The sequence below is a fragment of the Cupressus sempervirens genome, chromosome 9 (assembly GCF_028749045.1).
Source record: "Cupressus sempervirens isolate cs-2001-9-10 chromosome 9, ASM2874904v1, whole genome shotgun sequence".
In the NCBI taxonomy this organism is placed as follows: domain Eukaryota; kingdom Viridiplantae; phylum Streptophyta; class Pinopsida; order Cupressales; family Cupressaceae; genus Cupressus; species Cupressus sempervirens.
This window is the reverse complement of record NC_143126.1, coordinates 524,783,752-524,799,558: the sequence shown is the minus strand read 5'-3', so window position 1 is coordinate 524,799,558 and position 15,807 is coordinate 524,783,752. Positions and strand designations below refer to the sequence as shown.

Here is a 15,807-nt window from a genome sequence, read left to right as displayed (position 1 = left end):
AGAATAAGAAAATTCAAAGTGGAGAATGAGCTTATAGGTCTAAGTCTATGTGATTTTGACAATATTCAAGACTTTCTCTCTAATTTCAATTCCATTATATTGGAGCTTTCTAATTGTGGCATTACTAAAGATGATGAGCAATTGATATTATCTATTCTTTCCAAGCTAGGTCCTGAATATTCAATCTTTGTTTCCACATTCTATGCTACTATGGATGCTCTTGGTAGTGCATACAAAATGTCTTCTCTTGATGAATTTTCAACTTAGCTCACAAGGGAACAAGAAAAGTTAGCACACATGGGTCAATTGAAGCCTTTAAAGCATCAAGCATTGGTTGCAAATTATTCCTCTCCAAAGGCTCCCAAAGGTAAGGGAAACAAACAACACAAGGATCCTAGGCAACATGACAAAGGTGATGACTCTCCTTCACAACATAATATTGAATCCAAGTCCTCTCCAAGAGAGGAAACATCTAGAAGAAAGAGAGATAAATGTGCTTATTGCAAAAAGTTAGGACATGGTGAGCATAAATGTTTCCATAAGAAGATTGATGAGCTCATGCTCACATTCTTCAAAAGAACAATATCCAGTTGCCCTCATCAGTGTCTTCTCCTTCTCAATCTTAGGTAGCTACTACATCTACATCATCATCCACAAGCAAAGGACAAGCACTCGTTGCTTCCACACATCCTGAGCAAGGTAAATGGCTTCTTGATTCAGGTGCATCACATTATATGGAATCTTCTATGGATATATTTTCTTCTATTGAGCCTTGTACTTCTCCAACTATATTGATGGGTAATAATACATACATGAAGGTTTGTGGAAAAGGTTATATTCTTATGGGAGAGGGTACATTTAATGATGTTCTTTGTATACCATCTTGGACCACTAATATCCTTTCCATTTACCAAATTACTCATGGGGCACAAGGTAAAATTGTTGAGTTCACTCCTAATTATGTCTATATTAGGTACATGGAGACTAGAGATGTTATAGCTATGGGAGTTGTTGAGCATACATCATGCTTATATTCTTTTGCATATTTTGTTGATAATGATGATGATATTCATGATGTACCTAACCCTTTATCAAGGGTGAATAATTCATGTGAGGAGAATATTGGACACTTGAATCATTTTGTTCTTGAGACAAGTGTTGAACTTCCTACTCCTCCACCTCCCACTTCTTCAGACATGAGTTCTACTATTCAATAGGATGATCTTTATGCTTTAGATCTTGCAATGTGGGATGAATTCTTGGATGCTCTTTCAAATGAGTCTCATAATGAAAATTTGGTTAATACATCTGAGGAGGTTTCTCTTTGAGATACTTCTTCACCTTCTTTGGAGATGGGATTTCCCAACTCTTCATGTTCTCTTGAATTTTCACATCTCATAGGTTAGCTTGATGGTGTGATAGAATCTTTGAGCTTGGAGACACCTATTCAGTCTTCAGAGATGCATACATGGAGACCTTCTTCCTCCTTCCTTACTTTTTACATGGAGTGGCTTCTTCATCTTTTGATGTATTTATCTCTTCCTAAGGAGAGATATGTTTCTTGTAGGCATTGGATTATATTTTTCTTGCAAGTACTCTTCATCTACATTGGAGCTTCTTCATTATGGGGTGATACCATGTCTCCTTATTTCCTTCCTAGTGGGGAATCATTCTTTGTATATACATGATGTATGCAATTTTTGGGGGGTCTTGAGTACTCCATCCATCCATGCATCTTGTTTTCATCTCTCTTTTTTGAGGAGGGTTTTTCCCATAAGGTTGGGTACCTAAAATGGCCTTGTAACTGGGACCCATCTTGCATTGTGAGTTTAAGTGCATTCCCCTAAGTTGCACTTAAAGGGAGGTGTTGGTGTAATTAAATATTCACTAATTACACTTACTTAAGCTTACTTAGGATAATGCATTGCGTAATAGTTTGTGATTGATACACTTAGGAGTTTGCACCTCAATTAAACACATGGTGTAGGAGAATTCCACTCTAGGTGGTCATAGTTGTTATCTCATTCCACCTTTAGTGTACTTATCACATTATCATCCTCATCTTCACACATACTTCATTGCATAATGGAGGATGATCCACCTTTTATGGACATGTGATTCCACCTTGTGTGGGTGATAACTTATCTTCTCCTTATCATTGTCTCTTATCGCCTCACCTATATAAGGAGGCCTATTATGTACATTTCAAATAAATCCATTGGATGACAATCAAGTCCATTATCAATAATAGCATTCTTGAATCTTCATGCAATTGCCTTGCCATTCTCTTGTGGAAGTTATCTTGGTCTTTCATTTGATCCTGGGGGTGTTGTAGAGTCACCTAAAACTCTAACAAGTAGGTTTCTTGATATTGTTATCAAAATATGATAACTTAAATTTTATTAAATCATTTTTAACTTATATACTTTATAATAAATAAAGAAGTTTAAATTTAAATCAAATTAAATGTCTTTTGTTTGTTTTATTATGTTTTATTGTTTGTAATGTCAATAGACTTTTGGTTTGTTAATAAGCTACACAGTTCTTAATGAATCTATTAGAAATCAAACTTGGTGGAATGGATACATGATTTTATATATTTTAAAAGAAAAGTATGAATTTTATTGTGTAAAAGTTTATCTCTATTATTAATGCCGATAGGCATTCTACAATGGCAGAATGGGTGGAGTGGGATGGTGTGAGCATGTTAATGTTAACTTTTATTCTTCTAAGTTAAATTTGACAACCATCTACATGTCAAAAGTTTAAATCTTATTATAAACATAATATATTTTTAAAAATAATTTAATAAATACCGCATAAAATATTTGTTTAAATTATTATATTTGGAGATATAAATCATCCATTTTTAAAATAATAAATTAGTAAAAAACATAAAAAGCTTAATTTAATAAATATTTGGAGACATAAAAAGCTTAAGTTAGTAAAAAACTAAATAAATGGAGATAAGAAAATACAAATAATTTTAGATGTAGTAAATTAAATTATAATTATTATGTAGTGGATATCTATCGACATTTCTTTAGATAGATTTAAGGTTAAATTTGGCAACCATCTACACATCAAAATGAAGATAAAATGAAATATAAATAATTTTGGGTGTAGTAAATTAAATTTTAATCATTTTGTGTGGATATCTATTGGCATATTTTAGATAGATTTATTTAAGATATCTATACTAGTTGTAGATCACAGTTTATAAAGATCATTGAAATAAAAGCATTGTAGGAAAAAATTTCTTACACTTATCTCATCTTGATATAATCAGAAATATTGATATAGACAAAATTTTATACAATTGAATCTAAAAATAAGCAATAATTACTATAAACTGTAGAAATTAATCTCCCTAATTTATTGATTATTTGACAACTAATTATTATATTTTTTTGCATGCTTGTCCTTCAACCAGATTTTGTGTATGCATCTATAGTCATTGTAAAGAGGTACACTGTTTATCAATAATGAAAGATTATACATGAGTTTGTCTATTTATCTTATAAAACAGGAGATGAACGTCATCCTAGGAATTCAACAATAAGTACACTTCCTCTGCAGTCTCAAATGCTATGAGGAGCACCATGAGCCAAGGGATGCATTAATTACATAAATGATTTTATTGCGCTGACCTTGCTATGTTCCTGACAACATATCAGGGAACTTCCATTCCATCCCACATTATACACAAAACTCTCACCCTTGAAAGAGCTCCAAGGGGAAATTCAATGCATTCAGCAAAACCCGAATCATAATCATAATCATTCACGGTGTTCATTGATGGGAGGTCTGTTTGTTGCATTGCTAAGAAGAGAAGTGATGGCAGCTGCAATGGCCACTGTGAAGTTGGGATCAGCAGTGATGGCAGCTGTTGCTGCATTCACATTCTCTAGAAATGATCCTCCATGGGGATGACTGTACCTCAGTGGTGTTGCTGAGGTGGCTCCACCTGGCATCACTGGTGGGCCCCTCTGGAGTGGTGCCAACATGGAGTAGTTGGTGTTAATGTTGCTGTACATGGGTTGTCCATAGGGATGGTGAGGATGATGAGGAGGAGGGGGAGGAGGAGGAGGATGAGGATGAGGATGAGGATGAGGGTGAGGGGGAGGGGGAGGCGGAGCGGGAGGAAAGAATGGTTGTTGGGGAGGGAGAGGAATCCCCAATCCTCCAAACATGACTCCCCTTCCAGGGGGGAAACCCATCTGAGCCTGGTTAGGGTTAGGGTTATGGTTAGCATTAGGATTTTGTTGAGTGAGGTCCAATGTGATTGTGGGGAATGGAGCAGATGCTGATATGCTGGCAGCTGAGTTGGCACCATATGGCATGAGACCTCCTGCCATGATGGATGCTGCAGCAGCTGCATTGAAACCAGCATTGTTCTCTGAGGAGGTGGAGGAGCCAGAGAGGAGCATGGAGGCAGCAGCTGATGTGGTGGATGCCATGGCTGTGGCTGCTGGTGGAAGTGGATGGTTGTGGTTTCCTTCATATGTTGTGATCAGAATGCTTCTGTCTTCTGCCAAGCGTTGTACTTGTTTTCTCACTGGACACCCTGCTGACATTGTGCATCTGTAGTAAGCTCTTGGGCATGGATTTCCCTTTGCCATCTTTTGTCCATATTTTCTCCACTGGCATCCATCACTTATCTGAAAACAGCATATCAGAGTGCATTAGGAATCATTCCAAGCAAAGAAGCCATTGTAGAACCTTTCTAAAAAGATTAAAAAACAGCTGATTACAAGTGTGCAAAACCCAAGAAATAGTCTCATAGAATACAACTATGTTGAAATCAGCATATCAGATCTCATTAGCTGGAAGCATATCAGATTTCATTAGGAATGATGAAAAAAATCAGGAAAGAAAAAGGTTCTGTTGAAATATATCTTGTGTTTAACATAGAAAAATCAGATTTTATCAGGACTGATGGAAATAATGAGGAAATAAGAAGATTCTGTTGAAATATATGTGGTGTCTAACATAGAAAAATCAGAGCTTTCAGAGAAATCTTGAAGCCCATCTGAAATTACTCAGAAATAAAATCATAAATATATATATTTTTATTTAATAATCCATACTTGTAATTCGATACTTTTGATAAACAAATAATTATATAATGTAATTTTATTATTACTTTTAAAACATTCAAAGCCATAGATTAATTATAATTGTAATCTTATATTCAGATAAATCGTTAAGGCCTATCTGTTCTGGATTTATGAAATTTCTTCGAATGTAATAAGAAACGATGTTACCGTAAAGTTGACAAGTAATGAGAAGGGAAAGTAATCACAGCATTTATGAAAAAGATTTCTCTTAACATTTAATACCTCTAAAATAATTATATTGTATTATTTATAAAATATTTCAATATTTATTTTATCTGTTATAATTTTTTAAAATAATAATTCATACTTGTAAATCAATGCTTATTACTAAACTACGATTATTGCATTCATGATTAATATTCAATTGATAAATTAATTACAATCTTATGTTCATTTCTGTACGTTATGTTTTTAATTATTATATTTATTGATAGGTATTTAGAGATAAATATTAATCTTAATTATTAATAATAGGGAAACATATGATATAAATTTTGTGACGTATATAAATCATTTTAGCTATTTTTCTATAATATTTTATTATTAAAATAGTGTTGATATTTGTAAGTAAAATATAAGAATTGGTAATTAATTGTTTAGAAAAATATTTAAAATAATAATAATAATAAAGGAATTAATAAAAAATTACGATGTATAATTTTAGGAAAAAATCATAATATTAAAAAGTTTAATTTGTTGTAATATTTCTAATCTATTTTATTAATTATATACATACATACATACATACATATATGAATATTAATATCTATATCTGTATCTATCATTCAAAGAATTGGTCCACACAAAGTCTCATTTGTTATGATATGAAAATGTTTCAATTTGCATTTATTGCATCTAAGTGATGTTTTCATGAACGAAACAAATGACCTTCTTGTGATTTCACTCATTTGAGTACAAGTTTGATCCAACATTGTAAGGCAAAAAATATCAAATAATTATTATTTTTAAAATCACTATTTAACTAAGAAACAATATTTTTAACTTAGTACAAAGGTCGACAAAATGCAATTTGTGGTAGTGCTTCTTACAAGTATGAATAGAAATAGATAGATAAGAACACAATGTTCTTGATCTATGTTATAATATTTAATCATTTTGTATTCAAATTCATTGACCTTTAATAGTGATATAGAGAAATCTATCTTTCATTAAAAAATAATTTAAAAACACTACTTACATCTAAAAGATACTTTCATAAATAAAACATCAATAACAAAATCTAGAAAAACCTATATTTCTTAAAAATAAATGATTTACAAACATTTCTTATATCTAAAAGATGCTTCCATAAATAAAACATTAAAACCACTCCACCTAAATTTTAACTATAACTGAATTACAAGCTACTTAAGTTTTAAACCTACCTATTCTATAACTGATCCATGCATTTATTAAAAAATTGGGATGGAAAATTGGAACATAGTAATATTTATTTATAAAGTTAGGCTTTATTAGTTCCTAATCATAAATCTTTTAACTTATAATTTATTCGAGCAAGGTGAGACTGAATGAGGCGGCACATGGACTTTGATTCAGTTAGATTTTTTTTCTTAAAGATTCTACCTCTTCTCATAAATTGCCAAACAATAGAGTTTTTCAAGGCCTGAAACTCTCCCAAATTAGAAAATCTAACAACTATATAAAAATGGGTTGGAGAAAAAAAATTCCAACAAGTTTTCTTTTAGATTCTACAGGCCACAAATTAAGGGAAAAAAACATGGTTGGGTAGGTGAAAAAAATGGCATACCATGGGAGATTCTGTTCTTGCTCTCACTGAAACTCTGGCTTTTCTTATACTCCCTTCACTTTGATCCACAACCTTCTGCATCTTATTGCCCGCCCAATTTCCCTCTCTCGTTGTTCCACTGTACTCATTTTCATGGCTATTCAGAGAATGTTCTGGAGAAGCTGTTTCATTGCCTGCATCCACCCATTAAATATATTTACAAACAAATAAATTTATTTATTTTTCATCGGTAAGAGGCTGAAGTCAAGATTATTCATTCATTATGTATTGTGATTATTGAGACTCATAATTTATGATTGTGTTGTAGGTTCTTACCTAAATAAATAAATAAAATATTTTTATGGAGAGTTCAGATCTGCGAAACAATCTAGGAGACACGAGACCGAGACCTATGAACTACGAACCAACATTCTAATGTTTCGATAAACAATATAATAAAGAAGTTTGTAGAACATTCTAGATCTTGAAGCTCTAGAACATTGAAGCTGCAAAGAACATTTTTGAGGTTGAAGATGAGACATACGTGCTAGACTTGATTGATCATGGCTGTTATGATCCTTATTGTTATGTTGATTGATTATCCTACAATTCTGTGAGGCTTCTTCTTCTTCATGGATCCTTGTGCCTTGAGAAGCACGAGAATCTAATTCACTGGGCTTTGATGGATCTCGAATTTCAAGAAATTGTCTTTGCAATGGAGCTTTGTCTTGTGCTGCTGCTTCCTCCACTTTTCTTGTGGAACTTCTTCCATTGTTTCTCATTGTTCCATCACTTTGAGATGACGTTACCTGCATCAGCACCAAGAAGAATTACATTGGAAACCTTCAAAACCTCGGTTTGATTCTCATCCTTTAAAGTCAATGCACAAAAGAATGCAATTCAAATGCATAATTAATCTAAGGCTAGACTACCTTCTTTTATTTTCATTAGAAAATGGATTCATAATCGTTGATAAGCATTGATCTACTCTAAAATAAGTCACTATTTCTCATTTTGGATTCTCTTGGCCTTAAACATTGTGCTTTTATTAAAAAAGTCTTATTTATGCTTGTTTAATCTTTGATATACTTTGTAAACATTGGAAAGATTTTCTGTATAATAATTACTACCTGCTCTCATATAGAGCTTATATAAAGTTCTCAATATTAATATATTATAACACTCTATTTGATCTTAAGTTTCATTATCTTCCTTAAATGTTTATAAACGTCTCTGATACTCAAATAGCACTATTGGTGATTAGAAACTTCCAAACAAAGTTGACCCAGATGGGATATTATTTAAAAGCAATAGTACAGGTAGAGTCACCTGAGGAATAGGCCTAACACTTCGTTTCACCCACTTTTTAAAAAAATGGAAAAAGAATAACACCAAACTCAATGTCAATGCAACAAAATTATTAGATCAATATCTCACCTGTTGTGGGACTGTGTGATCAGAAGAACCAGGCTGCTGCATCATAGAAGTCAAATGCATTTGTAGATTGGCATAGTTGTTGCTTAAATGGTTCAACATGAATTTCAGCTTCTGATTTTCTGCAGTCATGATGGTTATTTCTCTTTGGAGCATTGTCACCTGCATTAAGAAACAAATCAGAAAAGTTAGAAACATAATCTATGGTTAGCTCATTAGCTTCTATATATGACTATGTAAAGTTCAAACAACTTTTTCATCAAGGTTTCTTATTCTATTCTATGATTCATCATCATCATCTATAGAACGTAAAAAATATGTATAATTTTAGATTAGACGGCATAAAATAGGATCATACTTCATGATTCATCATCGATAAAAAAAAGAAAAAAAGTGCATATGCTTAGTATGATAGTTTTAGGATTTGACCACATAAACAATTTTACGCTTTTGGACCATACTCCTAGATCATCATCGGTACTTGAGGATTTGATTACAACCAATTTTACCTTTTAGATCATATTCTATGATTCATCATCGATATGTATAACTCGATAATTTCTAGATTAAACCATGAACAAATTCATGTTTCCAATAACACCAACTATGAATTTCATAAACATCAATACCAAGCTAAGAGACCCATTCAAGAAACTCCCTTACAAAGTACCTCATTCTTTGGATCAAGATCCATGGAATCTCGATCAGAAGACTCTGGAGAATTGAGAGGAGAGGCATAATCTTCCACAGTGGACCGATCGCTTGCAGTGTTTCTTGAAACACCCATTAACTGCAATTCCATATTGAAACAATTCATACACAGTTAGACTTCACATATAAATTTTCCAACAAATTTCCCAAAAGGAAAACCAGAACTCCATAGAAAAAAACTTACCTTCCCAAATTGATCATAATGATGGCCACCATCCTTGGCAGATGCACTGCTGAGGACAGAATTCATTAGATCTTGGGCTTTACAAACTTGGGCCTCATTTTCATGTGGTTGCAAGAGCCTGAAGAAATCCTTTGCAACATTATGATCATTGTGATGATGAATCCCATCATCTTCTTCTTCTTGAGGTTTCACAGAGAGATCAATCCCGCTCAGCCTCTCAAACCTCTCACCCTTCATTCTTCCCCAAAAAATTCAAAAAAAAAAAAAAAAACCCACTCTAAATCTCCACACCAAAACCCTCTGCCCACATTATAAAACTAGAGAATTTATCAGCCCACAGGAAGGAAAGAAAAGAAAGCAAAGAAAGAAAGAAGAAATGAGAGTCGGAAAGACTTGTTGACTTGGGAAGATGAATCAAATCAATCAATGAGAGACGTGCAGGGATAGAACAACTGAATTTCCAAGTCACTTCCCGGGTGACGTGGCGGAATGGGATTGGATGACGAAGTAGGGAGAGAAGTGATCCTAGTCCACGTGGACCCCAGGGGGAGATGCGAAATCTCTAGCAATGAACTAGACTTTAGGGGTCTAGGGACGTAATTCACCACCCTCCGCTGACGTCACCATTGACCGCGTCAGCGCGGGAAGAAGATGATGTTGACCAATGGGTCTCGCCCACGTGTAGTGCACGCCAACGTGGGGGCCACGGGCCTTCTAGAAGTTGAAAAAACGTGGAATCTTTTTGCATGGTTTTGGATTTTCCCAACCATGCCAGAAATTTATCAGGAGTAAATAAATAAATTAGTAATGTTTAATGTGTAGAGGGGAGATAAAAAGAAACAAAGGATAAAAGTAGATTTGTAGCATGCGCTGGTGTGGTGGGCGATAATGGCGGCGCACGTCGTGATGACGTTGACTAAAACCCACGTTGAGTTACGTGACTGAACTTTGTCCTCATTTGGAGGGACCCCGTCAATTAACGCACGGCCCGCAAAGTCAATAGTGCTAAATTGGTAGGGTAGGCCTTTGAAATGTTCGTTTAGGGTGGGAAAGAGATGGGGAGGCCAACATCCTAGCTATGTACTTTTATGTTGTTTTTTCTTGGGGAAGGAAAGAGGGAAGAAAGGGGGCTAAGGAGTTCCATATTCCATGAATTATAGTTAAAAAATAATCTTTTCTTAATTTTTCTTAAATTTATTGTCATGTGACTTTTTTTTATTCATTTGGCTATTAGAAAATGACTTATTTGTATTCATTTGATCATTAGAACATGGAGGCCAATATCTAAGTTCATCCTTTTGTGTTGTCTTTCCTTGTGCGACGGAAGGAAGCTAAGCTTCATCTTCAAGAAACGAGTTGTTCTTGATATGAGAGATCATATGTACATAAATGGACAATGTTTCTCTCCTATGTAATTTGTCTTGTGATTTTTTGTTTTGTTTGTGAGGTTCAATGTCATTCGAAAATCGATTAAGTCATTTGTGGAAAAGGTTGGTTAGATTTCTATATTATTTATGAGATTGATTGTGGCAGTAACTTGTTTTATGTTAGTATATTCTAACAATGTTAATTGGGTGTTAGGTAGGGAAAGGGAAAGGGATATGTGTGCTTGCCAACATCTACATGTGTCCTTTAGTGTTGTATTTACTTGTGAGGAAGGAATAGATCCAAGCTCTGTCTCTAATAAACACACTCTTCTTAAATCAAAGGTCGTGTCTAGTTAACAGGGGAATGACTTCATTCCAAATTTATTGCCTTTTGACTTTCTTGTTTACTTGCGAGTTTCAAGGTCATTTGAAAATGGATTAAACCATTTGAAGAAAAGATTAATTAGGTTGAAGTTTACATTTGAAATGAAAGAATCATATAATCTTTATAGGTTAGAGTGAAAACAAAAGTATATTATGTTAGTATGTTCTAGAATTATCATTGGGGAGAAAAAGGGGAAGGGACAAGTGCGCAAGCCAACATCCCCCTTTGTACTTTTGTGTTGTCTTTACTTAAGTAAGGAAGGGAGGGGGCTAAGCTCCATCTTCAATCAATGCATTCTTCTTAGAATGGGAGACCATGTTTAGGTAAATGGATAATACCTACATCCCGTGTTAATTGTCTTTTGACATTCTTGTTTATTTGTGAGTTTCAAGGTTATTGGAAAAATGGATTAAGTCATTTGTAGAAAAGGTCAATTAGAAATTTATAATTGAAACTAAAGATTCATATAATGTTTTTAGATTGAGTGAGAATAAATGAATTTTATGTTAGTGTACCATCATAAATTGTAAGAGCCTAATTTTTTTATAATTTAAGAATTACTTTATGCCTACTTTAGTTTATTTTCTATGATAAGACATCATATGACACTTAATGGGTACCTAGTTTCAAATATGGGCCCTCTGTTCCTTTCAATATTGTTCAAAATTGAGGTTGGCCCTTATTTCTATTGGCAAGTGTAACAAGATTATATGCATGACATGTTATCATTGATGGAAACTACTTTCATTTACTCTTGACCATGTTGTAGTTAAGATAGTTTACTAGAGGACTTAATGCCTGTATTTGCCTAAGTACCATAAGCAAAGTACAAGTCAATTGGATAGATCAATTTGGTTCACACACACATTCGTGCCTAAGTTTTTTGTTCATATTCTTATAGCTTTGGTATGCTTGTATATTTTTTCTTTTGTATATTTTTATACATGTTCATTTTTATTTCTATTTAATTTTCTTTACCTTTTTCTTATATATATATATATGTATATATATATACATGTATATACATACATGTATATATATATATGTGTGTGTGTGTGTGTGTATATATATATATATATATATATATGTATGTATGTTTTTTTTTTGTGTAAATGTGCTTGTGTGCATTTTATTATATATTTTCAAATTTGTATTTAATTTAACTTAATAATTTTTATTTTTTCACTTATTTGTATTTAGTTCTTTATTTGAAAGAAAATATGTGTATGTACATTTGTACATAGGGCTTTTATTTATTTATGGATTTCTATTATTATAGTCTCATTTTTTTATTTTTTTATTGGTATATGTCTATTCATTTATTTTCTTCTTATTTTCATATTTTCTTCTTTATTCTTTTGCTCTCTTTTTGTATTATTTTATTTTTCTTTCATTTTTTTTTGGTTTTCTGTTATATTGTTCTTATATTTCATTCATTCATTTTTATTTTTATTTTTATTTTTGTCTTTGTTTTATTTTTTGATTTTTCTCAGTTTGCATGTCTCTATTTGTCCCCTTTCTCTTCTTCTTTTTAGCAACACTTGGTTGATTTCCTATTATATTTTGACATTCTTAGAGCCTATCATTCTAATGATGGATCATTGACTATTATCATAACATTGATGCTAAAAAATTACACATAATATCACCCAAAAATGTAGTAATAAAATAGAATCTTCTCAAAATAGGTGACTTTTTGCTCACATATAAGCTTTGAGACCATTAGAAAATGGATGAAGTCATTTTGGAAAATGTCAATTGTATTTAACTAAAAAAAATCAACAATTATTAGACTATATGTTACATGTGAAATGAAAGATTTAAATAATGTTTATTAGATTAAGAGAAACAAAAATGAATTATTTTAGGTTGATATAGTCATAGTAATTGGAAAGTAAATGCAAGAAAATTGTAGTGAATGAAGATTGTTAAGTGAACCAAATGGATTTGCATATGTATTGTTGTAAATTGCACCATGTACAATTTTATGTTACACATGCATTCTGCTTTAGCTAAATCTAAGGCAATCTGACCCCTTTCATTTTTTGTCAACATGATTTTTCCACTTGCCATGTTGCTTTCTCAATTGTTTATGACATATTATTTATGGATGTGTGTACACTACTTATATGTCTATGCAACACACCCTCATCCTATGAGTATTTTTATTGAGTTGGTTGTTGTAGCATTACGCTCTTTAGTTCTTTCATTTCCAATGCTTCTATGGGCTTGTACCATGCCAATATAGTGTCGATCCCTTCACATTACATACTTTCAATAACTTTTTGATGATATTCATCCAACTTTCTCATCCACACTATCACTCTCTCTCACAATCTCTATCATTCATACTTAATTCTCAAATTTTCACAATAATTTTTTACTTCACCATTAATTGTACCACCTTTATGGCTCATGTTGAAGCTTTGTACTAACTTTAGAAACAACATTATTCCTCATTCCAGTAGGTTATTTTCTTCTAGTATTCAACTCGAGGTAATTCTTTTCCAAGTTGTGTTATGGATTGTCCTTTATTTATGTTATAGGTTATTCAACTAATATCACACATATCTCTTTGTATCTTTTATTTCTTTGATTAGTACATATCCTTAGATTGTTTGTGGAGTTAGAAACACCAAAATGAGGGTTTGATTGTGGCAACACTCTAAAAACTCCCACTCACAATAGTTCTTCCTTGATCAATTTTGTGTGTAGGTAAAACAAAGGAGAGTGTATAATATGTTGAAGGCTTCATAACTTGTACCTATTGTAAGTATCCTTTTCTTTCGTTGTTATTTCAATCATCTTTTTTTTTTAAATGTGTTTTATCATTTATATCCTTTTAACACATTTATGATAAAAAACCAAAAGTAAATAACATTTGCTATCTTGTTTATCTTATTTTGAATCTCAATTAAGTTTAGGTGGAGTATAATTCACTATATAATACATTTGAAACAAGTACATGATCTTTGACAACTGTAAACTCCTCACATTTTTACATCCTAATACATGTTCAGCAAGAACATTATTCATACTCTTGATTAACATTGGCATGGAATGCATCATTTTCCTTCAAGTCCATAAGATTAGTTTCAAGCTCAAAGCCTTTAGGGGAACAATTAGTAACAAACTCCTCACTCTACTAGTGATTGCTAAAAGTGTTAGAATTAGTCAAAGGAATAAACTCAATTTTAGTGATAACTTTTTCGAACCACCTTAGCAATTTTGTCAATCCTCCTTCCAGTTTATCAGTTATACCAACAACCCACTTATTATCCTTCTCGTATTGACATCCTTTGCACTATCATAGTTAGTCTATCCCATATACATCTTGTCATCCTTAATGGATTTCAAATAGTTATCCCTATTTGGATAGGGAGATCAACAAAAAGACTAACTTCCACATATTTGATTCTAATTAGATTATGCTTGGATGCTTTATCATGGAAGAGTGTTGTTAATCTAGTTAGCTTGGTCCCTTTTAAAATGCAAGAAGAAATGCTTAAGGGTCTAGAGACTAGGCCTTTCCACTTTAGGCTTTCCAAGAGGGATGTATAGATCGACATGAGGAGAATGGATGCGAAGAAAATCTGTGTTAGCCTCCTCATTATTAGGGCATATGAAAGAGTTTACATTAATTTGTGTTGCTAAAGATCATAATGCATCCCACATAATGATGAGCTAAATATTAGTTTTTTAACACTTAAACCATCATCTTTTAGATCCTAACAACATTACTTACAAATAAAATAAATAAATAAATCATTCTACTATTGAAAATAAGATATCATGAGATATCATGTGTTAATTGAATATTAATTAAACGTAGATTAAAATACAAATGCATCTAATTGAATTATTGAAATGTCAAATATGCTAGAAAGAAAATTATAATATATTAAATATTAATATTATATTATATTAATAAAGAATATATTAACAATTTTAGAAATAACTATAAATATTTTTTTAATCATTCCTATACTTTACTTTCAATTTAAAAACAACTTTACATAAACTTTTGAGTTTAACATCAATTCACCTCAATTTTCCCTATAAATATCATATAGTAATTTTTTATTGAAAAATATATATTAAACACTAATTTAAAAATTCATATAACAAACGAAGCAGATATTGACTTCATTTAGAATAATAATAAAACGGGAAAATAGTCAAAGATGTAATACATGTTAGAAAATTATACCATGAAGTGCCAAAAGAACCCTTTCATGACGTCACCATATAATCTCAATAAATTGACGGCCCTACTAGACTGCAACTAACTTTATCGCTTTAAATGACGAAGGATAAACGTTATTTGCTTAGCGGGTGTCACAGACAGAACAGTTTAGACGGCCGTCAAAATTTATACAAGAAAATTATATTCGATATTTTGTTTTTAAATTTGAAGACTGGTTTTCAACGAACTTTCTTGGCAACTTCCAAAGTTTGACATTTAGTCAAATTTGGTGGTTCATTTTTCTTTGGTTATATCAATTAAAAGGGCTTTCAAATATATTTTGACAGCAAATATTGTTAAGTCTATCTTATTTTAATTTATATATAGAAACCATTAACAAAGCAATATTTGTTATTCGTGAGCATAATTCCTTAATTATTTAACAAGTTCTAAATATTTTTCATTCATGTTTTTATTTGTTATTGTAATTGTTGTTCAATATCTATTAATTTTCTCATTATTTGTTATCAATTCTACATTTCTCTCTTTTTTCTTATTATAGAGATTTTTGCTAATTGTTAATGAAGGATTAGATTCAAGATGATAGGTAAGAATTCTCCTAAGTTTAGAAATTTTAATTGAGTATACAATAGTATTTAGAGTTTAGTAGTCA

General features: G+C 31.9%; 1 protein-coding gene across 1 annotated transcript; it reads right to left on the bottom strand.

The window, feature by feature from the left end:
* Positions 1-3,453: 3,453 nt before the first annotated feature.
* Positions 3,454-9,624, bottom strand: LOC149539659 (uncharacterized). Its single transcript, XM_089800884.1, has 6 exons — positions 9,197-9,624; positions 8,972-9,091; positions 8,305-8,463; positions 7,412-7,676; positions 6,889-7,061; positions 3,454-4,661 (listed from the first exon to the last, which is right to left on the bottom strand). The coding sequence occupies exons 1-6, from the start codon at positions 9,431-9,433 to the stop codon at positions 3,780-3,782; spliced, it is 1,836 nt and encodes a 611-aa protein (XP_089657010.1). The 5' UTR covers positions 9,434-9,624; the 3' UTR covers positions 3,454-3,779.
* Positions 9,625-15,807: the final 6,183 nt, after the last annotated feature.

Coding starts and splice junctions, on each gene's coding strand:
- LOC149539659 (XM_089800884.1), bottom strand. CDS start 9,433: ATGAAGGGTGAGAGGTTTGAGAGGCTGAGCGGGATTGATCTCTCTGTG. Junction 9,092..9,196: donor ATTATGATCAATTTGGGAAG/GTAAGTTTTTTT, acceptor ATGGAATTGCAG/TTAATGGGTGTTTCAAGAAA. Junction 7,062..7,411: donor TGATCAATCAAGTCTAGCAC/GTATGTCTCATC, acceptor GGGTGGATGCAG/GCAATGAAACAGCTTCTCCA.